Source organism: Lycium barbarum, chromosome 8, assembly GCF_019175385.1.
Source record: "Lycium barbarum isolate Lr01 chromosome 8, ASM1917538v2, whole genome shotgun sequence".
In the NCBI taxonomy this organism is placed as follows: Eukaryota; Viridiplantae; Streptophyta; class Magnoliopsida; order Solanales; family Solanaceae; genus Lycium; species Lycium barbarum.
Window position 1 is genome coordinate 107,815,931 of NC_083344.1, and position 26,097 is coordinate 107,842,027.

A 26,097-nucleotide genomic window follows, 5' to 3' on the forward strand; every position below is an offset into this window, starting at 1 on the left:
AGCTACATTAATTGTATTCTCCCTGAATACTGTAATGATATCATGTGGAGCTACACGATACCGTTTGAACAACCTTTTTTCAATCTAGCACACATGAAGCTTGCCTTAATCTGAGATGGATCTAGGATTTAATCTTGATGACTGGTGCAATCTTTGAAGTTCTTAGCACTAAGCATTTTAGACTCTTGAAATTATGGGTTTAGAATATAATATTTACTTAAAATTTAGTGATTTTTCACGTACATAATCATATTCCATGTCCGATTCATGTTGAGATATTAAGTTCGATTGAAGTCTGCATGACAGAAAATCAACATATCTTCATGATTTAATGAACAACCACCACTTATGCTGTTTTCACCTCAGGGTGTTCCGTCTGACAAAGAAGATTATTTCGTAGTCAGATCTATGATGCGGTCTTTACTGAACCACAAAACTTAAAAGCTCTTAACACAAAATTGAACAGCTACAAGTCAGAATCTGATGATCCTAAGCATCAGGCGAAAAGTCAAGTTTAATCCTCATATCTTATTCTATCAGCAGAGAGCAAATCCACCATACGCTATCTTTCAATGATGTGCCTTAGCTTCAGCCTTCTTTTGAGACTTGGCCTTCGCCTAGCAAAAAGACAGAAGGGAAACAAGTGTCACAATTACTCTGATTGAAAAAGGAAAATCAGCTAGAATTAACAGCCATTACAAACATCCTTATGTCGAAAGAAGAAAATAGTAACAGTCGATGCAACGATAAGTGGCACAGAAACTTCAAAAACAACAATGATATTCTCACAGGGCACCACTTAATTCCTAGGTGGCATTAACAACAAAAAAATCCAGTTGAGATTTTGAGAAAACCCCAAATAGAGCACCGCTCCACTATCAAGGGGAAGGGGGAGCTCACTAACCCAAATAGATACGTCTCAGCAAAGGCGATAAGCAATCGTTTAAAAAATAGCAGAGAGCACCAAGATTAGTTCTTGAAGCAAATAAGCAGCAAGACCTATGACCCGTATCCTTGGAGGTAAACTTAGCAGGTGTTCAATTATTATCAGACATGGAAATTCTTCTTTATTTTTTTTGATAACTGAGAAATCCCCGTGACCCAATGGCCTAAGGTTCGAAACTCAGTGGATAATGGGCTGCCCTGACTGCAGTTATTCTGTTATGAAGTAAAAACGATCCTGGTGTCCCATATTCATGTGTTTTTTGGTTCTTTTAAGTTTCAGTCGCAGTCGAAGAGATGAATATTATGAACAGAGAAAAGATGGTGATGCATAAACTCTATTTTTATATCTTGTTTGCTACTGGTTTTCGGGCAAAGTTTCTTTTGGAGACAAGATCCTCAAGTTTTACCTAAATCCATAGACAATTCCCTTCTGGTTTCACTTGGTCCATTATCTAAAGTGACCCAAATTATCATTCTATTTACCAAGCCTGTCACGTCATTGCTAGGCAGCACTTCCTTTTTTTTCTTTGGGGGGGGGGGGGGGGGGGGGGTGGAGGTATGGGTATAAACTTCCTATAAATTGCGAACTCAGTTACAGACAAAATCTTAGCCTACCATTTTGTCCTCATTTGCAATTACAATTGTAATATGGGAGTGAATGTTAAGCTGCTAAGGCCTAACACTTCCAAGAAATGAGTGTCGTTGAGATGTAGATGCTAACATGAATGTGCAATCATACAAGACTAAACAAGATAGGAAATAACCACATTCACGAGAAGGTTCAAGAAGCAAATAGAGACCGAAAAGAGAGAAGGTCGCTTAAGCCAGTATTGTCATGTCCTACGTCGACTTTTCAAATGCACTGGTCCATAGATGTGAAACCACAGTGAGTGAAGATGTCAAAACAGTATAGGGTAGACCTAAAATCACTTGAAAGGAAATTAGCTCAAAGGACCTACAATTTCTTCAGATTCATGCAAACTTAGCGAAAGATAGAGCACAATAGAAGGAAAGATCTACATAGGAGATGTCTATTAGTTGAGAATATACTTCATGTTAACACTTTTATCTTACGTCCTATGTTTCTCTAGGAGTTATTTAGCCTTTCAGAGATGTAATACATAGTAGTTGAGAACATGTTTTAGCCATGTTAGCACTTCTATGTACGTCTTATGCTTTTCTAAGAGTTGTTTAACCTTTAAGATTTATACGTCAATAGAAAATATAACATCTTGTAGTCCTTTTAACTTATCTTATTATTTCTATTTTATATAGTATTGGCCTGATATGAGTTTAAATTGAGTAACATGGTCAGTGAGGATTCATATATCCAACCCGAACTTGTTTGGGACTGAACCCCAACTTGTTTGGGACTGAGGAGTTGTTGTTGCCCAGTTACAACCGTAAGATATCGAGATCTCGGATTGTACTAATCGAAATTGTGTTTTGGCTAAGTTGGACATGCCAAATGTAAAGATATGTGTATTTTTTAAAATACCGAAAGAGAGGAGAAGAGTGGATTCTACTCAGGAAATGGATGATAATCTAAATGTAGATGACTGCTTCATCAATCTTGTGTCTAAAAATCTTGAGTGCTGATGATTCAAACAAGATTGGGGAAAGAAGTGGTCTCCAATTGAAGTTTTTTAACCAGCATTAACATTAAGCAGCACCGTGAGTACTGAGTAGTTTGTCTCTAGTTGCTGAACCCAGTAAAAGTTTGACAATTTTCGTCACAAGCCTAGAAAGTTGAAGGATTATATGGGTCTACTGATCAACCATGTAAGACTTGATGGGATAGTAGGAGGATCAGTTTGGCTAAAATCTTCACAGCAAAGCCAAAGTAGAAAGACTAGCATTCCACAGCAGCTGAACGGAAAAAGAAATTCAGGCGCGGGGAGAGACCAGGAGAGTCGAGAAATAAGAAAACACACTGCAGAACCAGCTGCTGTATTGCAAAATCAGAAACCCTTAAACACGATAAGTGTTAAGTGTTTTGTTTATTTGGAAGAGATCGTGGCTAAATAGGGTTAGTGAATATGGTGAGTAAATTTTCCCCAACTATACCGAGTGGTTGATTGAAGATCAATTTGATTGCACTGGCCAAGAGGAGTAAAACTTAATTCAACAGATTTAGACTTACCACACCATCCCAAAAGAATGATGTCAATTAGTAAGCTCACAGAAGTAACTTTTCTCAGGACTCGGTTCTATCATAACTACAAATAACCCAAAACATAACTTTGACATCATCAGTCACTGAGACAGAACTGATGATGCAGAAAGCATTTCATAGAGGAATCTACTTGTCTTACACAAAAAAGTCACAGTGGCTCGATTTTCAGCTTGTTTCCTCATTACATCGGTTTTGAATTCTAAGACAAAACTCTTAGTTCTCCATCAGTCCTTGAATTCATACTTATTCCATCTGAAGCTGATCAGGTTCTTTAGAGAAAGATTAGTTTCTATATTCCGATATACAATTTTACTTTAGGATATGAGGGAGTTAATCTTGTCTTATTAGTCACCTCATTAACAACAATATCTAGCAATTGTTCCGCTCGTCTACTTCGGAAATTTTCAACGGGGCTTGCTATCACATCTGGAAACAGAAAAAATAACATCATATCCAAGAAAAGAAAAAGACTGAAACATTGCAGGTTGAAACTTACATAATAATCAATTAACCAGCCCCCAGGGGTTAGTTCAATTGGTAAAGGTTGAGGACTTGTGTCTTAGGTTACAGGTTCGAGCCTCGCGCCAAGCAAACTAACTCTGGTATTTAAGTGGAGAAGGATAGAGGGGCGGGCCCATCATCCCCGAGTTTCAAAAGCTGCAGTTGGCCCAAAGGGTTGGCTCCAGTCAAATTTCATGGTCATCAAAAAAGAAAAATCAATTAACCTACAATGCCTCAATTCCAGACTGGTCGGCTTCGCTATATGAATCTTAGATATCTGTTCTGCTCCATTCATAAGCCCGTTTAGTTTTATATGGAACTGTTAAAAGCCAGGTCGCACTTCAAAGTCTATTAATAAACCAACTTTGCCTCAATCCTAAACTATCTAGGCTGGTTATATGAATCTTCTATGTCTGTTCTGCATTACATGCATGCCCATCTCATTTTACATGAGGCACTAAAAGTCTGGTAAGTGAAACTTAAAGTGAATCATAAGAATCGCATGACATAAGTAATTTCAAGTAACATATCCAATAAACGAACCCCGTCCCAAAATCTGTATTAATCAATCGGAAGGAAAGAGTTTTTAATCAAAAGATTTAATTGGTCAACCAGCAATGTTTCAATCTCAGAACAGATAAAGTCCGCTACATAATTCATCTATATCAATCTCGCTCCCGTTTCATTTCAGTACCCTAAGGGGTTGTTTGGTAGGAGGTATGGTATTAGCTTTGGTAATATTGAATTCCTTGTTTGGTAGTACTTTCAAACCTATGTATAACTAATACATGTATTAGTTATACACCATATTCAGTATTATTCTTATACATAGTAACTCATGACATTAACAATACAAGTACTATTCCTACACTAATACACTCAATCTAGTGGAGTACTATTTAAAATTATGCAATGCATGTTATTTAATACTCCCTCCGTCCCAATTCAAGTGTTTTACTTTCCTTTTTGGTATGTCCCAAAAAGAGTGTTTCTTTCTATATTTAGTGACAATTCAAACACCATACATGACAAGATTAAAACCATAAAATTCAAAGGACATTTTATTACATTACCCACATTTTTTTATTTAGAACCACAACATTGAAAAGGCTCCCTATATTTCTTGAACGTCGTGTTCAATCAAACTAAGATATTTAAATTGGGATGGAGGGAGTAAAAACAAACCAAACAATGGGTAAAAAATAATATCCTCATAACTTATCCCAACACTACTAATCCCAACATTATTAATACAACATATTCAGTACTACTAGTCTTACACACCCTACAAAATGACCCCTAAGTAGTTACTTAGGGACGGTTTGATATAATGGATAAGCAAAAATAGTGATGGGATAAAAATTTAGTACTGTCTTATCCCTTGTTTGGTTACTAATTCTAGGATAACTTATCCCAGGATTAAAAGTAGTACCGGGACAAGTTATCCTTGGCAAAGGGTGGAATAACAGTCCCGGGATTAGTTATCCCAGGATAAAATAATGAAAATGACAAAAATAGCTCTGAGGTCCCTCAAAATATTTTTCTACTAAATAAGGTGGAGGGTACTTTTGTAAACAAACAACTTTAAACTAAACAATCAATAAGAAATAATATCAAAATAACTAATTTCAACATAAATAATCTCAACATAACTAATCTCAGCATAACTTGTCTTCAAAACAAACAAGCCCTTATATCTAAAATAAAGAAATTAAAAAGGGGAGGAAGCTATACCCTGAGATACTTGAGCTTAACGCTTCCATAAGCAAGTCCAAACGTGAATGCTGATGCACGCGCCACCTATATATTTCAAGATTAAAGAAATCATTTAAAAAAAAAAACGAGAATTATATTCAGATATGTGGAAGTAAAGGGATCAAAGTGTAGAAGAAAAGAAAAAGATAATTACTAGAGCAAGAGTGCTAGTTCCTGAGTATGGTGCTGGAAGAGGCGCCATTGTTAGAGTGCAAATTGAGGAATCTTAGATTATAGATAGATCTCCTTAATAAAGCCCTAGAATGAGACTGCGCACCCCCCTATTAGTGTGACCTCAAGAGTTTTAAGTTCTCGCCAGGAAAAACAAATATTTTACACTTTATTTGAAATTTTGAAGATGGAGTTGGTTTGATTATAATATTTGTCAAGAATATGTTTGTTCGAATATATTGAAAGTGAAAAAAATAGAATATCAATATAAGAGCTTTTTAAATTTCAGAAATAATTTCAAATTGTATGTGAAATTTTCACGGCCAAATGGTGATTTTCAAATAAAGCGAAAAAGAATTTCGGAAAAAAGTGAAAAATCCTCATGGCCAAACGGGTGTTCTATGTAAAGAATTTTTATGTTATAAGTTATTTATAACCGTATATATTGCGTACTTAAATTTTATTGGTTAAACTATGAGTTATTTTTTAATAAATCCTAAACTATCACGTTGTTGCAAGTTTAATAATTACACTATATTTTGTTTTTCGTTACTAATCGGTCGAAATTACATCTCACGATGAGATATAAAACGACATTCCACATATTGTGAATTAGAGTCGTAGCCTCGTAGGTAATGTATATGCAGCAAGTTAAATTAGTTTTAGCTTTGAGTATGTAGGTGATGATTTTGCCAATATAAATTCAGATTTTGTTTCATGAAAGACTCTCATCCAAAATTATATTTTCTCTTCCTTAGAATTTTAGCTTTTGAATTAACGAATGTGTAAAAGGTAAGGACTGTATAAAGGTAAGAAAAAATTTCATTTTCAAGTCTTCCTTTTCAATATTACGTGCTTGGTCGCGCTTTCTTTTAGCATAATTTTGTTACGCTTGTGTGTATTATCATCTCCAATCAATCATGATCAAGAAGATTTTCTCTGTGAGGTACTGTTAGCAGTAGTGCTATTTTGCGATTGACACTTTTATTTAATTGCTATTTTCGAAAGTTATTTTGCGACTGACACTAACTTTTTAATCATAATATGTAATTTGATTACAGTATTTGTTACATCTCAAGAAATAACTTTCGATAGTTATTTACAATTGAAGAAATGGTTCGTAGAAGCTTATATAAATTTAGATTGCTTTCCTCGAACTTTCCTCTTTCCCAAATAATTATTCTTTGGTTCACATGATTAGAATAGAAATATTGCAAATATTATACATAGTACTTGGTAGCGTCATATTAACAATTGTCTAGATTGTTTATTCTAGAAAAGAAGAAGGAAAAAATGGTTTGGTATTTTTCTATATTTTATATAAAATTAGTTTATTTTTTGTGTTTTATGTTATTTTAATTAGATCATATATTTTAGGGAAAAGGTCAAAAATACCCCTCTATTTTGAGAAAAGGGTTAAAAATATCCTTTAGTATAGATTTGGGTCAAAAATACCCCTCCCGTCATTAAAGTTTTCAAATATACCCCAGTCTTAACTGAAATCCCCAACATAGCCCGATTTAATTTTTAAACCCGCTCCATTTAAACCCGATCCAACTAAATAAAAAACCCATATGAGTTACCCGCTCCTGTGCCTAGTGGCTCCAGATGTAGGACTCGGGAACAAGTTGGTCGCATATGTGTGTTTTATGTAATCGGGTCGGGTTTAAATGGAGCGGGTTTAAAAATGAAATCGGATTATGTTGGAATTTCCGTTACGACAGGGGTATATTTGAAAATTTTAATGACGGAAGGGGTATTTTTTACCCAAATTTGTAATTGAGGATATTTTTAGCCCTTCCCAAAAGTAGAGGGACATTTTTGACCCTTTTCCCTTTATTTTATTTATTCATATTAAAAAAACTTTTATTTTAGCTGTTGGGATATGACGAGGGGTTATTATTCTCACAAAGAAAATTAAAAGATGAACTAATTTATTCTATGAGTTGATTTCTCAGAAGGTCACTCAACTATATATCGCAATTGTAACACAAAAGTCACTTAATTTTGTTTTGTAACTGGAAAGTCACTCAACTTTCATTTTTGTAACACAAAAGTCACTCAACTTTCATCTTTGTAATACAGAAGTCACTCAACTTTTATCTTTGTAATACAAAAGTCATTCAACTCATTTTAGTCAACTTTCGCTAACGTGACAATTTTTAAAAAGTTAAATCCTTATTTAATATAAACTCACCATTCTTACCATTGAGTGACCCGCCCCACTAACTTGACCCGCCATCCAATGAATTTAGTGCAGGACTTGATGAGGATGTCTGAGAACTGATCAGTAGTATAAATTTGTAGACCAGAGGATTAATATAGTAAGTTTGAACAAAATCACTACTTCCTGACTCCTGCATTAACTAAGTGAATTGAAACGTTCATTGTCGATGTGGCATTTACTTTCCCTAAAATCACTGCCAACTTCTTATGGTATTCTCCAGTTGCTTGCTCAAGGGAATTGTATTCTTAATACATCATGGATGAAAAGAAGAACAAAGGTATCACCAGACTCAGTTGATCTGCGTAATATTTTGTGAATAAAATGTATAAATTTTCTTGAAGAACTGTGACTACTTACAAATAGCTTAGCAATAGTGTCATAGTAACCAGATGAATTTGAGGTAAAATTTTAAGGCCTACGTAGGGAGGAGAATCCAGCCACATTACTAGTAAGAAATTACTACTAAAATTTCAGTCATTAGTGTTTTGTTATAAAAATTTGGATAGTGGGTCGGTTTAGAAGGGCGGATCACTAAATGGTAAAAATGGGTGGTTTATATTAATTAAGGATTTAACTTTTTAAATAATACCACGTCAGCAAAAGTTGAATAAAATGAGTTGAATGACTTTTGTGTTATAAAGATGAAAGTTGAGTGACTTCCCAGTTACAAAATAAAGTTAAGTGACTTCTATGTCACGAAGATGAAAGTTGAATGACTTTTCAGTTACCAAATAAAGTTAAGTGACTTTTGTATTACAATTATGATAGTTGAGTGACTTTATGTAAAAACTAATTCTTTATTCTATGATGTCATTGTTTATTTCTTTAGTCTTTTTGTGTATGTAACAATCTTTTTATGTTGCTTTTCTTTAATTTGTTTATATAGTGCAGGTTATGTTTGTATACATTAAACTACATAACTCAAAAAATTTATATATTATATAATTGTGATCTTTGAAATAGTGATGTGGCACCTCTGCCATTATATGCATTTTTTAAAATTTATTTTTTGACCTTTTTCTCCATATTTCCCCCCTTTATCTATTTTTTTAACATATGAAAGCAATGCATAATGATTAATGTATTTAATGACTAATAATATTGTATTCTGAAATTGTTTAAACTCACACCTCATCATTGTCCTAACTTCTACTCTTAATTGGTATCCACCACATATGTGTTTCATTCTCATAACTCCTAAAAAAAAAAAAAAAAACTAATGTGTAAAAATTGTAATGAACAAATGTAACAAAAAAGAGAGGGATTTGAAACAAAAAATGACGTTTGCAACTTAACACCCAAATTTTTGTTTCAAATTATAACCTTTTATTCCGTTAACTTCACCACCCATCCTGTAACACCCCGTACCTTTAACCTAAGCTTTGACCATGATCCTAGACTTAGAAAACCAGATAAAGAATGTGGGAATTGAAAATTTCCTCTTCAGTTGTAAAATGGTGGTTTACGCCCATGAACAGTGACCGTATTTCAGTATACGGCCCGTATTTCAAGTCGTAAACTAGTACCAAAGATTTCTGAGCATTCTGCAATTTGACATTTGCAGGCTACATTGTTAAAAAACGGACCGTATTTCCAAATATGGCCCGTTTTTCAAAACGTATTTGGAATTTGGGAAAAAACTTCCTTGATGAAAGTTGTAGATCTTTGAAATACCTTTCCAACGATATATTATGGGGGTCAAACGGACATCTGTGCAAAGAATTATGGCCATTTTACTGAAGAGATGCAATGCAGTCCGTATTTCAAAATACGGACCGTATTTCAAAATACGGCCAGTATTTAACTGGGCCGAAAATTTAATTTTCCAGAACAGTATATATTATTCCATATCAGTTCAAATCATTATTTTTCATTCCTTCAAGCCCTAGAACGACCTCCTACCCTCCTCCATCATCAAGAACACCAAGGTAAGCCTACTCTAATTATTCCAACTGAATTCTAACATATTCTCTAATAATCTAAACAAGAAATCATCATTCCTAAACTAGGGTTTTCAAGAAAACCCATCTCAAGGTTCAAGGTTCAAGATTTTGGAAATCTTCTTCAAAGTTCAACTCTTTAATTCAAGTTTTGGAGCATTACCAGGTATGTAGAGTTACTATCTACGTGTGGGAACATCATTGTTCTTCCCCACGCCTCATAATCCATAAATTATGATTCTCTACTAAAATTAGGGTTTCTATACTATGCTCATGATAGCCCTAGGTCCATGTCCATGATTATATTATGTATGAATTATTATAATTCCATCATTGAATTCTTAATATTTCTTTATGATTATTGAGAATCCGTCTGTAATACATGAAAACCCATGTCTCGTATTCCATGGGTTCTTGCATGCATGTTTTTAAATAAAAATGATTATTTCATGAATATCCTACATGTCTACAAGTTTTCATGCAACTATATTATATAATTATTTTCATGCTATGATACAAGACACATACATACTAAATACAAGTTATTTCATGAAACCATATTTACAAGTTATTTCATGAAACCATGTTTACAAGTTATTTCGTGAAATCATGATTGCAAGACAAGTACAAGTTAATTCACGAAAATCATGGGCTTCTTAGCCAACTATATTATGTTCATGTTTTTGGGAGTTGCACGAATTACCGAGAAGGCTCAGATATCCTGAAACTACGTAGCCACCGTAGGACAAGGATCGCTCCGCCCAGATAGGACGATACCTTAATTTTACACTGAATGGATCCATCAGGCACGTTACCACCTTATACCCTGGCAAGGTATGAGGGCTCTGCTAGTCCGGCGAGGTACCAAACTCCACGTACCCACGTGGTGATATCACATGTCGGTTTATGAAATGCTCTCCCTACTTATCATGTTTTACTTATGTTATATATATATGTACCCATGCTCATGCTCATGCTCATGTCCAGGTTTTCAGTTTCAGTTCTTATCATGATATTCCATGTCCTATGTTATTTCTTTCAGTTGCTTTACATACCAGTACATTCAATGTGCCGACGTCCCCTTTTATTGCCCGGGGGCCTGCATTTCACGATGCAGGTATTGATATACAGGACGACACATCTGCTCAGTAGGACAACATTCGTATCAGCTTATTGGTGAGCCCCATCTCATTCGGAGTTTAGTCAACTTTTGTTTTATGATTAGTTATGCATCTAAGGTATGCTGGGGGTCTTGTCCCAGTAAGTATGTTTTCCAGTCAGACTCATGATAGAGGTTTCATACACTAGACAAGTCAGTTATGTTATGTCAGACATTCAGAGTCGTATAGCCATTTTGGCTCATTCATGTTATTTCCGCACTCATGTTTAAATAAGTATTTTTTTAAGTATTATGACTTACTATGTTTTATAAAGGATCATCATGCATTCACGTTATATTCCGCTTATGTTATGCCTCATGATGATTCAGCAAGCCATGTGGTTCGCTCGGTCACATGCAGTAAGGCACCGAGTGCCGTGTTTCGCCCAGGCCATGGTTCAGGGCGTGACAAAGCTTGGTATCAGAGCCTAGGTTCAAGTGTCTTAGGGAGTCTATGAAACCGTGTCCAGTGGGGTCACTTTTATATGTGTGTGCGCGCCACATATATAAACAGTTGACCACCAAGACATCTAGGATTGTCTCACTTCTTTCAACTCTAGATCGTGCAATAGAGCTGTGTTCTTAGAAATCACTCGAACTCATGTGTTGTTTCCCATTCTAACGAATATGCCTAGTGTCAATGGATGAGGAAGATGTAAAGCTAGTCGTTATTGATGTGTTGCTTTCCGATGTAGGCATCAGGAATTATTCTAACTCGTGCCATGAAGCTTAGAGCAGTAAGTAACATTTCTCTTTCCATCGAATTCTAAACGTATCGAATGCGTAAGCGGCGAGAAGAAAAATTCGAGACCCAAGACTTACTAGATAGTGCATGGTGTGTTTATCAGGTGATAATACCCTTTTAAAAACAAGTTTCGGCATGGTAGTACACGTAGGTTATATACCTTACAGAATAAGTTTATTTGGATTATCTGACCATGGAGCTATAGTATAAGGATGATAGTTCAGATTTAAGACCCTACAGAGTAACATGTTATGAAATTAGCTGCAACAATCATAAATTGTACATGGTAGTTTTGAGCAGGAAATAGCCTAAGAGCCAACCACCTGCAATACTAGAAAGTCTAGACTTTTTTTAAGGATATATATATATATATATATTTTTGCCATATGATCTATGTACATGACTAGGAAGGGACTGATGCGATAAGAAAACCACGAGCAAAGGATATTGAATTTTTTTTGTAGGGTTAGTTTTAAATTATTTAAGCTTATTCAGATCAGACCTAGAGAGTATGACGTTAGTAAGTTACTACAAGGAGCAGATATTACTATGAGATAAAAGATATGACAATTCCCTCTTAGGTTATGTGATTAAGTATTTATCCCTGATGTGTATAGTATGATATAATTTTGAAAGTGTATAGGGAGTTTGGGGTTAGTTATTCCAATTCCTTGTTTGAGACAGATGGAATTTCCTAAGTGTGATCTATGTCTATGGTTCAGAAAGATAGTATACAACCCCAGAATAGAGTCAGATAAGGAGGAAAAGTTAGAAATAACCTTATGCTTCACATTAGTACTCAGAGAAGAATTAGAGAATATGATGCTAGCAAGTGGTTAACAGAAGCATAGTAAGTAAGTTTGAATAGACACAGTGAATTAGAAATTTTCAGCAGAGTTAGTAGAAGTACGATTTGAGTTACTTAGTCAAGTTAGCACTACTAATTGGGTAACTGTCTGAATACATCGAAGGCGTGTTAGAACCCAAAGGGTTTAAGTTAAATTCGAAGTATAGAAATTGGTGAAAGAAGAAAACCATCTAAGCAGTAAGAGAGCAAGCTACAGAAAAAGAGCCTTTAAGGGTTATCAGAAAAGAGTTTTCCTCAAGACTGACAAAGCTAGTATGCCAGTTATGTACATTAGAAACCCGTTCATTTAAGTAATCCAGTTTTCCCAGTAAGACTTGCTTGAATTAAGCCGAAGAAATGAGTTGTCAGTATGTTAGAGGAAATTAGCAGAACCACTAGATGACCACTTATCTCTAACTCAAGGGATCCATAGGCTTTAAACGTCAACTTTTGAACTAAGGGGGAGATCGTGCGGTAAGGTGCTGATATAAACTGTGTTTTGTAAGTTGATAGGTGTTAAGGAGATTATGTCAGAGGGTCACAGTTTCATGTAGCCAAGATAAGGTGCGTAGAATATGATATTTGTCATGTTGTTGAGATCAAGTACTAGGTAATTATGTTATGAGATAAAGTTCTAGATCGAATAGCGGGTTTTAAGGGTATAGCGGTTCCAATTCCAGAGTAATTCATGTACCGTGTGGTACTAATACCCAGACGTACTCTACTCGTGCCTTTCGTACACATATCATGCCCATGTTAAAGATTGATACTCCGCGTTTAAGATACAAGAATTAAGATTTCATACGATAGTAAGTTATGCAAGGGAATATCCTTTCATGTCTGGCACTTCTGGTGTGCTCATGTCTAAAGTTAAAAATCGCATTCAGGTCTCACGTATCTATCATGCTTTTATACTCATGTTCATGTTCTAGCATCTAAGTGCTTTTCAAATCTGATGATGATCTTGACTCCTATGATTATGTTCTCCATGTTACCACATACTCGTGCCCCAATTCATTTCGCTATGCATTCCACTTATAGCGGTATCGTAACAATGATTTTGTGAGATAATAATGAAGGTGAACCAAGATGGATGTCCTACCCATGATTCTATGTAACTCATGTTTATGTTCCTCTGGCTACTGTTTTAAAGCAGCTCGTAGCTTGGCACAAAGGATGCCATTTTCTTTTCCGAAGTACCTATGCCCTGTTTAAGTTCAAGGTAACTTTCTACTTATGTCTTAGATGCTCGAGGAACGAATTATTCATGCCTATAATCCATTCTTTCATGAGCCTTATTTATAACAAGGGCGTTTACTCACAGTGATAAGAGTAAGCTATATTGAATCATGTCCTATTCTTTCGGTATATCTAAATTCTAAAGGTAATGTTTTATCCATGCCTTACGTCTCTGAGTGCCCAAGGGTTATCCTGCAACTTGTGCTCTATGCAAGTCAGACTAATGCCTTAGTCTTACTTCAATACTCATGAACTCAAGTCCATACGCCATGGTATGTAGGTATTCATATAAACGCCATATTTTTCATGGTCCCATGCCCCATGTCATGCTATTCACGTTTCATGCCATATGAATCACGTTCCCATGTACGCATGTTCCACGTTACGTCTTCCATGTACAATGCACCATGTCATGTCTGTTCTCTAAAGCAAAGTATCTTATATGAATAGAACTAATAATTCCTTTTCTCTCAGCCCTCTATAATTCGCTCACTAGAATAAGCAAGATGAGCTAAGGTATTCATAATCATGATTAACAGCTAACAAGATAATCAGAAGTAAGGTGCATTCCTATATTCAAATAGATATATTTTCATGTACCCTATGGTACTTATCTCGGGAATATTCTACTCAGATTCGACGTATTCATGTCATGCCTATGCTAGAGATTTATGAACACCTATGTTAGGATCATATTCTTGTTATACGACTCAATTCTGTCGCATTCACATCGAGTTGCGCTTATATTCAAAGCCTAAGTCATACTCCTATCTCATATTACCATGGTGACATACGAACGTCTGTGATTAAGTCTCTAAGTATCCAAATCCACATGTTGTAACAATCATGTTTTCGACATTCAGATCCCATGTCACGATATCCATTTTCACACGTATTCGTATCTCATGACAGTTTAGCACTCATGTATTCATGTCATCCAGTCTTCGTGTATTTATGTCCCACGTCATGCATCTTACGCCCAGGTAATCATGTCATGTTCGTGCCTATTTCCAGTACTCATGTCATTCGTGCCTACGAATTTTCTTCCAAACCCCATTTATAGTAATCATGTAATCATTCAGCCAATATCTGTGTGTTCAAGCCAACTCAGTATTTATGTTAGCTACATTCAGGATTCAGTAATCACGTTATGTCACATCATGCGTATTAAGATGCTATGTGAGTTGTGTGTTGGTACTTTAGTTAGCTAGCAGACGTTTGAGAAATGTCGTGAGGGTTCAAATTATGAAGGAAGTCCTACCATAAATTTTGTAGATTCCAGAGTTAGTAGCGATTCTTAACCACTAGTCATAAATCGAGGACAAATGTTTCATGATTCTCATTCATGTAGGCGCTACTCAGTTTCATGTTCCCCATGTACATGTTTCCATGAAATCACATACTAAGTTCTCATGATCCATGACCATGTTCCCACGAAACCATGTCAAGCTATTATGTTTTACGTCATGTTTCTTTCATGTTCATGTATTCAAGCCATGTCCAGCCATGTTCTTAAACATGACCTATCATTCGAGGACGAATGATCCCAAGGGGGAGATATTGTAACACCCCGTACCTTTAATCTAAGCTTTGACTATGATCCTAGACTTAGAAAACCAGATAAAGAATGTAGGAATTGGAAATTTCCTCTTTAGTTGTAAGATGGTGGTTTACGCCCATGAACAGTGACCATATTTCAGTATACGGCCCGTATTTCAAGTCGTAAACTAGTACCAAAGATTTCTGAGCATTCTGGAATTTGACACTTGCAGGCTACATTGTTAAAAACGGACCGTATTTCAAAATGCGGCCCGTATTTCAAAACATATTTGGAATTTGGAAAACCTTCCTTGATGAAAGTTGTAGAGCTTTGAAATACCTTTCCAACGGTATATTATGGGGGTCAAACGGACATATGTGCAAATAATTATGGCCATTTTACTGAATAGATGCAGTGCAGTCCGTATTTGCGGACCGTATTTCAAAATACGGCCAGTATTTAACTGGGCCGAAAATTTAATTTTTCAGAACAGTATATATTCGTCCATATCAGTTCAAATCATTATTTTTCATTCCTTCAAGCCCTAGAACGACCTCCTACCCTCCTCCATCATCAAGAACACCAAGATAAGCCTACTCTAATTATTCCAACTGAATTCTAACATATTCTTTAATAATCTAAACAAGAAATCATCATTCCTAAACTAGGGTTTTCAAGAAAACCCATCTCAAGGGTCAAGGTTCAAGGTTCAAGATTTTGGAAATCTTCTTCAAAGTTCAACTCTTTAATTCAAGTTTTGGAGCATTACCAGGTATGTAGAGTTACTATCTACGTGTGGGAACATCATTGTTCTTCCCCACGCCTCATAATCCATAAATTATGATTCTCTACTAAAACTAGAGTTTCTATACTATGCTCATGATAACCCTAGGTCCATGTCCATGATTATATTATGTATGAATTATTATAATTCTATCATTGAATTCTTAATATTTCTTTATGATTATTGAGAATCCGTCCGTAATCCATGAAAACCTATGTCTCGTATTCCTTGGGTTCTTGCATGCATGTTTTTAAATAAAAATGATTATTTCATGAATATCCTACATGTCTACAAGTTTTCATGCAACTATATTATATAATTACTTTCATGCTATGATACAAGATACATACATACTAAATACAAGTTATTTCATGAAACCATATTTACAAGTTATTTCATGAAACTATATTTACAAGTTATTTAATGAAATCATGTTTACAAGTTATTTCGTGAAATCATGATTGCAAGACAAGTACAAGTTAATTCACGAAAATCATGGGCTTCTTAGCCAACTATATTATGTTCATGTTTTTGGGAGTTGCACGAATTACCGAGAAGGCTCAGGTAGCCTGAAACTACGTAGCCACTGTAGGACAAGGATCGCTCCGCCCAGATAGGACGATACCTTAATTTTACACTGAATGGATCCATCAGGCACGTTACCACCTTATACCCTGGCAAGGTATGAGGGCTCTGCTGGTCCGGCGAGGTACCAGACTCCACGTACCCACGTGGTGATATCACATGTTGGTTTATGAAATGCTCTCCCTACTTATCATGTTTTACTTATGTTATATATATATATGTACCCATGCTCATGCTCATGCTCATGTCCAGGTTTTCAGTTTCAGTTCTTATCATGATATTCCATGTCCTATGTTATTTCTTTCAGTTGATTTACATACCAGTACATTCAATGTGCTGACGTCCCCTTTTATTGCCCGGGGGCCTTCATTTCACGATGCAGGTACTGATATACAGGACGACACAGCTGCTCAGTAGGACAACATTCGTATCAGCTTATTGGTGAGCCCCATCTCATTCGGGGTTTAGTCAACTTTTGTTTTATGATTAGTTATGCATCTAAGGTATGCTGGGGGCCTTGTCCCAGTAAGTATGTTTTCCAGTCAGACTCATGATAGAGGTTTCATACACTAGACAAGTCAGTTATGTTATGTCAGACATTCGGAGTCGTATAGCCATTTTGGCTCATTCATGTTATTTCCGCACTCATGTTTAAACAAGTATTTTTGTTAAGTATTATGACTTACTATGTTTTATAAAGGCTCATCATGCATTCACGTTATATTCCGCTCATGTTATGTCTCATGATGATTCAGCAAGCCATGTGGTTCGCTCGGTCACATGCAGTAAGGCACCGAGTGCCGTGTTTCGCCTAGGCCATGGTTCGGGGCGTGACACCACCCTAAATTATTACTTCTACTATGTAGATATGAATGGTCTGTAATCTATATAAATATATAAAGGCAGGACATAGACCCGTTACGTGACACTCTTTCTGATCTGCATTGACATTTATCTGTTTTGTCAATTTTTTGCACATTCTCATTATAATAATAATTAAAAAAAAATAGTTTCTCATCCAACAAAAAACACCGCCACATTAATTTTACCCTTCCGAAACACCACTTTCATATTCTTCCGAAACGCCGTTTCTCTATCCATCAAATCCCTGGAAATCTGTAGTTCACAAAACAACTGGCATATGGTATTTCAAATTTGTTGACTTCTATGCCTCAAGTGAAAACGCATCTGAGATACCCTTAAGTTTTTTTGATGTTGTTCAGATGAAGCATATCTGATAAAACAGTTTTTGTGATTTTGTTCAGGTTTTGCGCAAATAGATTGTTCACATCCTACGCCCTGCCGCCTACGCCCTACAGTCTTATACTAAAAATTCTCTTTCCTCTTTGTTTTGCTTTGTACTTTTGTGTTGATTGTTGGGAATGTTATATTGCATGTCAGCAAGGTATTGTTGCACAAAGTGAACATAATGTGTTCTATAAGTACGACATCAATTTGTGCTTTATTTTTTGTTTTTATTTTGTACAAATTGTTATTCTTCAGAGTAATGAATATTGACTTGATTCTTTGTGAATTTTATTTCTGAAGAACACTGGTATCCTCTACTTCGGCTGATAGAGATTTGTTCTCTTTATTTATCCATCTTTATGTAGTACGTTTCTGCTTCAAAAAGGGCTAAATGAATTTCTACTCATGTAATTAATTTATTTATTCATTCAAATTTTCAGTTTGAAACTCATGTAATTAACTTTTTATCTTTTTCTTAATCTTGAGACTGAGATATATAGATAAGAAATCTCATTACATCACATTATTAGATATGGTATATAAAACAAAAGGGGACTCTAATAGAATTAACTGTTGAGTTGTATAAAAATTCTCAAATACAGTTCTGAAGGAAAGAGTTTGTCCCGTAATTGCCTCCGTTTGCTTTTCAATTGGCTTTTCTAAAATAGAGCACAATCCTATCCCTATCCGAGTTCGAGTTTACCCCTTGCACTTCGAACAGCCATCCGTAGCATCATAAGGAGGACCCCCCCCCCCCTTTCGAGGTACAAAAAAAGTACGGTACATCGGAGGTTGGTCTTTCTAAACGTGAGTGTATAGCACGAAAAACCTAACCGTGGGTAATTAAGATTTGTCAGTTAGTTGATAAATTGAATTTGCGGCGACTGTTCCTTTAGGTGAATTGGTCTTCTTCCAAATTATTCTCATTTGTAAGGTATGATCGTTTCATATCCTCATTTCGGTTGTTTATATGCATGCTTCATTTGAACTTTATACTTATTTTTTTCAATCACGTAAATTGAATAATTGATAATCTTCTTCATTTGTGTATTCTTTAGTTTGTGCACAATAAATAGTACTTAAGTAATGTATAGATATGGCAAGCAAACCAAAAATCTATGAGTTGTTCCTGTTCTTTTGTGAGATTGAACACGTTGAGATTCAGAAATGTCAATAACTGAACATTTTAAGACTAATTCGTGAGAATTATATCCGAGTTTTATTTTTGCGTTTTGAATGAATTTTGGTGTAAACCAGGAGAAATTTTGACCCTTCCCTTGGATATTCTTCAAGCTTTTCTTTCACTTTTTTCCCCTTTGTTTCTTGCATCTCGCTTATGGCATGAATCATGATGAGAAATAGGCTGCTAGAGTTTTGCATAGGACACTAAATTGCAAGAGCTTTGGTTCAACCACAAGGGATTTAATGCTCCAACTTAAATAACGTAGATGCCTTTGTAATGCTCCAAACTTTTAATTTGGCTATTTTTGTAATCTTGAATAATGTTTCTTATGTGATTGTGCTGGTGTGACTGAAGTTATGAAGTGATAAGAATTGGGAGTTAAGGTATGTGTTATGTTGACAAGAGTACCCTATCTCTCTTTCATTCATGACAACATAATTGAACAGACAGAGAAGCTAATGACCTCCAGATGTATTCATTTACTAACGATAACTTGAAAAGTTTTCCTTACGTAATTGTGATGTGTAAATTAATTTTCAATTCTTATATTTGTGTACAAGTTGACTTATATATGGTGAGTCATCAAAGACTTCTTTTTTCTGCTACATTCCTAATGCATGTATTTATGGTGATTTTCGGAATATATGATATAATTCGGGCGAGGACAAAAGGGACTGAAAGTTATGCATCTGAATATTTTTTTATGTCATATAATTCTTTTTTGTATAAAGATTTTGCAATGAGAAATAGATAGATCATGGAGCCAACCTGTCCAAGAGCAGCTATTATGTTGTCAGTGTTGATGATGTTAGGGTTTTGCCCTGATTTTCTTATCATATTTGAGTTTTACTTTTCTCTAGACGGAAAGTCAAAGTATAATCATAATCTCTTTATTTTTCCTGAAAGTAAAATATAATTCTCTTTCATATTTGGCTTGTCCTTTTCTTGGGGGAAAAGGTTTTGGACTTGTATAAATTGAATAATCTCTCTCATACAACTGAACACAATAGTATCCACAATGTAGTCATTAGAGTTTTGTTTAGGAGGAGATTATTCTCTCAATAGGTTTTTATGCTTTATATATTAGTTTTTAAATATGTAGGTCACTTGACCAAATCATACTATACTATTATGTCTTTTTAGTATATCTTCTTTGTCATCTAATTTATTGTCGCTCAAGGTTTGCAATTATAAGCTTCCGCAGGATGCCCTGATTTTTTTGATTCCAACAAGTGGTATCAGAGCCGATGGTTTAACCAATGGTTCAACGAGGTTGAAGACAGGTTCAAGGTAAAACAGTTCAAGTTACAACCAATTCGACGATAATGAAGGTTTCTGTCCAAAAAAAAAAAAGATTTCTAGAGTACTACATGTGGATACAATTTTCAATCTTATTTTCAACATACCTACTGCTGTATCTTTAAGAATAAAGCAAAATATTTTTAAACCAATTTTTAACCCATAATATTTTTAACCTTATTTTTAACCATGACAAGGAGCAGTGATGAAGATTATGCGAAGATGAAAAATCAAGATTATTTTGCTAGAAAATCTAGGCCAAGGGAGATTTGTTAGGGTTTGCCCTGAATTTCCTACCTTATTTAAATTTTAACATAATTGTGTTTTACTTCAAAAGGGATTTCTTGATAGAAAATGTTTTCTTTGTGGAAAAGGATTCTACCATATTTATTCCTTTTCTTGTAGGAGAAGATTTAGACTTCTATAAATAACACAACAGTATCTACAATGTAGTCCTTAGAGAGTCTCGTTTAGGGAAAGATCAAAGTATATGGCAAGACACCATTGACAAGTGAGAGAAGAAATTAAACTTGTGAAAGGAATACTACTAATATTTAGCAGGTAAGTTGATATTGATTAATTGTTTCTTCGATGGCATCCCAATGTATTTAATGTCTCTCATATAAGGGTGTCAAGTGGGCCGGGCCAGCCCGAACCCGGCCCGGTAAACCCGGCCCACCACCGGCTCGGCCCAAACCCACTAAGAGGTGTAAGGGGCTGGGCTAGGTGGGTTTTATTAAGGGGCTTGGCTGGACAAGGTGGACAGCCCACCAGCCCGGCCCACCAGTAGCCCGGGTGATGGCCCACCGGGGCACCGGCCCGGCCCGGCCCACTTCAAATTAAAAAAAAAAAAAAAGTACTACATTTATTACTAATAATAAGTATTTTAAAAACATTGTATCCCAATAAAATAGCTGTAGCTATAATTGTGGGATTCTTAAAATTTTGGAAGCAAATATATGCAATATTTATAAATTATTCAAACCATAGTTAGAATCTTACTTTAGTTAATTAAAACTTAACCATTAATTTTAACTCATGTAATGTGTCTCTTATTCAAGTAAGAACTTGGGGAAAATGGAGACAATGAAAATGGAGAGGAGTCGGATCCGTTAATATTTAATTGCTACTAAATGAAAACTAATTAGCTCTCCTTTTTTTTTTTTTTTTTTAAAATAATGGTCAGCTAAGCCCCACAGAATTAATAAAGTGGGTAGGGACCTTTTCCACCGGTTGAAAACTAGTTAGCTCTTCCTTTGTTTTTTTTTTTGCAATTAATGGGCAGGTGGGCCCCACAGAATTAATAAAGTGGGCACTAGTGACCGTTGCCAACGATTGTTTTGGGTAATTCAGCCGTTGGCCCAAAAAAGGCCTCTCAACCCCTTAAAGTTATTTTTGACCTTTACATTTTAAAAATTACACTTTAACCCATTTTTCACCTATAAATACCTCATACATTTCATCATTTTTTACTACAATCCTCTCATTTTATCTCACTTTCCCTCTTAATTTTCAGCAATTTCTATAATTTTAGTATTCTACTTTAATTATTTTTGCAAACTTGCAATTTACAAGATCAAGTGGAAGGCTTCAAGTATTCAATTCATCAATTTACGATCACGTTGTTATTTCGTTATCTCTGAGAACTTGGTACCTTCGTTCCATCTCTTACTTTTATTTAGTACTTTAATTCTTGCATTTTAATTTTAATTTTCGTTATTTTAATTTGCATAATGGAACAACTAAAAAGAGTCGGTAAAGCTTTATGTCCCGGTGGTAGTAGTAGCGGTAAGAAAACATCCGATAGTGGTAGTGGTAGGGGTAGTACTAGCGCTAGAAATTATACTCGTGTTCCGCAAGCACCACCTAGTGAAACAGGCGACATAGGTGTGGGTGCACATGATATGAATTATATAGAATTACAAGAAGCGTACGGTATAGAAGATGAGAATGAAGTTGAGATACAAGTAGACGATGATGATAATGACAATGATACACCCACTAGTCCCGCTAATGATATTGCTCAGTCTCGAACTCAAGCTCAGGGTCATCCTCCACTGCCTGAAAGAGCCCGAAAAAAAACTAGCGCCCGGAAAAAAACTAGCTTAGTGTGGAATTATTTTGCCCGATTAGAAAATAATCCGGATTATGTTACCTGTAAAATTTGTGAGACACCTTATAAGCATAGCACCGGGGGTAGTAAAGGGGGTACGGGTCAATTGACTAGACAGTTAGATAACAATCACCCAAATTGGAAAGAAGAGATAGCAGAAGCTCAGGGTGCCACCGGGGGATTAACCCAAACAAGATTGAACCTAAAGACCGGTAAATTAAGTGGATTATATAATAAAATGAAGGACCGTGAAGAATTAGCGAAAATGATAGCTGTGGGTTGTTTGTCTTTCACCTTTGCTTCTTCTGATGCTTTTATTCATTATATACAAAAATTTTATAATCCTATGTTTAGCGGTATTCCTAGAACTACTTGTAGATTTGATATTTTTAGACTTCATGGACAATATCTGTTTTATCTACGTTATTTATTGACATATCTCCCTTGTAGAGTTTCTCTCACTTCGGATCTTGGTCGTGTTGTTAATAGAAATGATTATTTAACAGTTACTTGTCATTGGATAGATGATAATTTTAATATGCAAAAATGTATTTTAGCTTTTCAATATGACGAAGACCGTAGACATACTGCACAATTCATATCTGATACTGTCATTGTCATTGCAAAATATTATGGTCTTACAAGCAAAGTTTTATGTATGGTCTTTGATAATGCTTCTAACAACACATTTGCTATCGACAGTTTAAAATCTGAGTTATCTCCACCTTTACCTGAAATATTTCATGTCCGGTGTGCTTGTCATATTTACAATTTAATTGTTCAAGATGGTCTTTCTTTCTTTGAGCCTGTGATTGAGAAAATTAGACACGCAGTTGGTTTTATTCAAGGAAATAATAATAGGAAGCGGCTTGTTGAATTTAAAAATAAATGCAGGCAAAATAATCTTAGACCAAGATTTATGCCTGAAGAAATAGACACTAGGTGGAATTCTACTTATGATTACTTAAAAACCTGTATTGAATATAAAGTTCCTATAACTGTAACTTTTAACCAATTTGCTACTGGATATCCCGAGTTAATGTTAAGTGATTTTGATTGGATCAAAATTAAGGATGTTGTAGATTTTTTAGAAAAAAATTATTTCGCTACTCTGGAATTTTCCGGTGCTTATTATTCTACTGTTTGTAACATTTTAGCTTATCTAGCTGATATCTCTTATTTGCTTAAAGAATATAAGTTTAAAGAAGGTTACACAGATGCTGCTACTACAATGATAATTAAATTCAAAAAGAATTTTTTCTTACTCCTCCTATTTACTTAGTTGGTGCTATATTAAATCCATGTATTAAATATATTAATATGTCAGAATTGACCCGTATTATATATACTTCTTTAGATATTAAAACTACTAAGGAACCATCCCTTCTTAAGGCTATGTGTGATGCAAATGATTACGCACCATAATTAGATAATCACTATTCTACATTACTTGATAATGCTACACCGACTTCTATCTCATGTGATCCTTCTAACGAAACTTCATCTTCTAAAAGACAGGCACAAAGTGTGCCTATCATGGGTGTTCCTAGATTATCTATTTGGTCTCAAATAGCACCTCAACAAAGTAATACAAACTTTGATGAGCTTCAATTTTTTTTGAGACAACCATTGAAGCCTTTCGAAGATGGAGTTATTGCACTGGATTGGTGGAGGAACAACAGAAGACAATTTCCCGTTCTTTCAACAATGACTAGAGATGTGCTAAATGTTCCAATGTCAACTGTTGCATCAGAAAGTGCATTTAGCCAAGGAAGGCAGCAGCTCGGAGACAGCCGACACTCATTGGGAAGCAACGCAATGAATGTTCTAGTATGTTTCAGAGATTGGATTAGATCAGAGCGAAGAAATCAAGGAAGAGAACAAGATCCAAGAGAAGACCAGGAACTTGAAGATATAATGTCACTTGGAGATCCATCGGTACAAACATCTCCAATGTATGGAGATGTTGATTATGAAAATTTTGAGCCAATTCCTCCTAATGTTAATATGGAAGAATTGAATAAAATGGTGGAAAATATGTAGATTTAAATTTGAAGAGTTGTCAAATTAAATTTCCTTTTTCTAGTTTAAGTTTACGAAATCAGAGAAAAGTAGCTGTAAGTTTGTAAGCTTTAAAGTTTAAATTCGACTTTGCAATTATCGATTAATAAAACTAAAGGCTCACTGAGCTTTTGAATTTCTTTTCAAATTTGTGTTATAATTTTATTTATAATTTTATTTACAAGAATAATAATCTGTACGCAGTCAAAATAGAACTATAAATGTAATTGTGTAAAATTAATCCTACACAAGTAGCAACTCCAAGATAAATTTATGCAAGGAGGGACAAACATTGATCAGTGCCCAAAAGCAACAAGACATTATAATAGGCTGGCAAAATCAGTGAAATGACAAGCCTCTGAAATTGCTGATGCGTGAAATAAATCAAATACCCCTTTTAAGTTACTATCTTGCTGTTTGCTTACACAAGTTCAAAAATATTTCAATAGGTTATACAGTATATAATAATATAAACTATTAGTTATATATATATAATAATATATTAATAAAATCTTATTAGTTTCAAATATTTTATATATAATAATAATTAAATAGTTTTTAGTGTATTGAAATGTCTCCGCCGATGATGGAGAGGTGACAATCTGCACATGACATTAGGACTTAGGATCAGATGAGATAATTAAATTAAGAACTTTGGTTTAGTATCAAAACTCTTGTGCATTGTTCCCATTTAGTTACTGTGTGATTTCATTTCAACCTTTTATTTGGGGGGGGGGGGGGGGGGGGGGTAAAAAAGATTAGCTTATTTATAGCAAAAAAAAAAGTTCATAATTTATGTATATCTTGTATATGTTAATGGTATATTTGTGTATATCTTGAATATGTTGTTGGAATGAAGTTGGAAGAGAGAGAGAGAGAGATTTAGATGAGTAGGAAATTTAGAGAAAGAGGAGAGAGCAGGGAATTGTGAGACAATATGGAGAAGAATGAATGATATTTATAGATTGAAAATAGGGCCAAAATATAATTTAAGGAACTTGATGGTTAAAATAAAGTTGACAACAACTAGATTTTAAAGTATCAAACTTAATAAATTTTAGTATTAGGATTTTTTAAAAAATAATTAAAATTCGGCCCAGCCCACTAACTAAAACCCGGCCCGGCCCATTAACTAAAACCCGGCCCGACCCACTAACTAAAACCCGGCCTGGCCCACCAACTATAACCCGGCCCGACCCGGTTAGCCCGAGGTGTAGCCCCTATCCGAGGTGGGCTGGGCCGGACACCCTTTTCCCTCTCCAAGCCCGGCCCCTTAACTTACGGCCCGACCCCTTGTGGCCCACGTTTAAATGGCCCGGCCCACTTGACACCCTTGCTCTCATACCCCCATCTCTATCGGTGTGGAAAAAAAAAAGATTAACAAGTAGAGAAGTGACTTCTTATGGGAAAGTAACTCTATGAAAAGGAAATCATATCTGATGAACTGGAAAAAGGTGATGACCTGCAAAACAAGAGGTAGACTGGGGGCGAAAACCTTAAACTCCATAATTAGACATACTCTGTAAGTGGCTATGGTAATTGCATGGTAATAAAAGTGAGATTTGAGAAAAAGTCATTG

At 35.2% G+C, this 26,097-nt stretch overlaps 1 protein-coding gene across 1 annotated transcript; it reads right to left on the reverse strand.

The window, feature by feature from the left end:
* Positions 1-300: 300 nt before the first annotated feature.
* Positions 301-5,691, reverse strand: LOC132606598 (uncharacterized). The gene is made up of 3 exons (XM_060320174.1): positions 5,532-5,691; positions 5,357-5,422; positions 301-617 (listed from the first exon to the last, which is right to left on the reverse strand). Exons 1-3 carry the CDS (start codon positions 5,577-5,579, stop codon positions 570-572), a joined length of 162 nt encoding a protein of 53 aa, XP_060176157.1. The 5' UTR covers positions 5,580-5,691; the 3' UTR covers positions 301-569.
* Between the last annotated feature and the right edge of the window lie 20,406 nt (positions 5,692-26,097).

Excerpts from the sequence above, each read along its gene's own strand:
- LOC132606598 (XM_060320174.1), bottom strand. The coding sequence starts at position 5,579 with ATGGCGCCTCTTCCAGCACCATACTCAGGAACTAGCACTCTTGCTCTA. Across the intron at positions 5,423-5,531 it reads GAACTAGCACTCTTGCTCTA|GTGGCGCGTGCATCAGCATT; the intron begins GTAATTATCTTT and ends TGAAATATATAG. Across the intron at positions 618-5,356 it reads TTAAGCTCAAGTATCTCAGG|GCGAAGGCCAAGTCTCAAAA; the intron begins GTATAGCTTCCT and ends TCTTTTTGCTAG.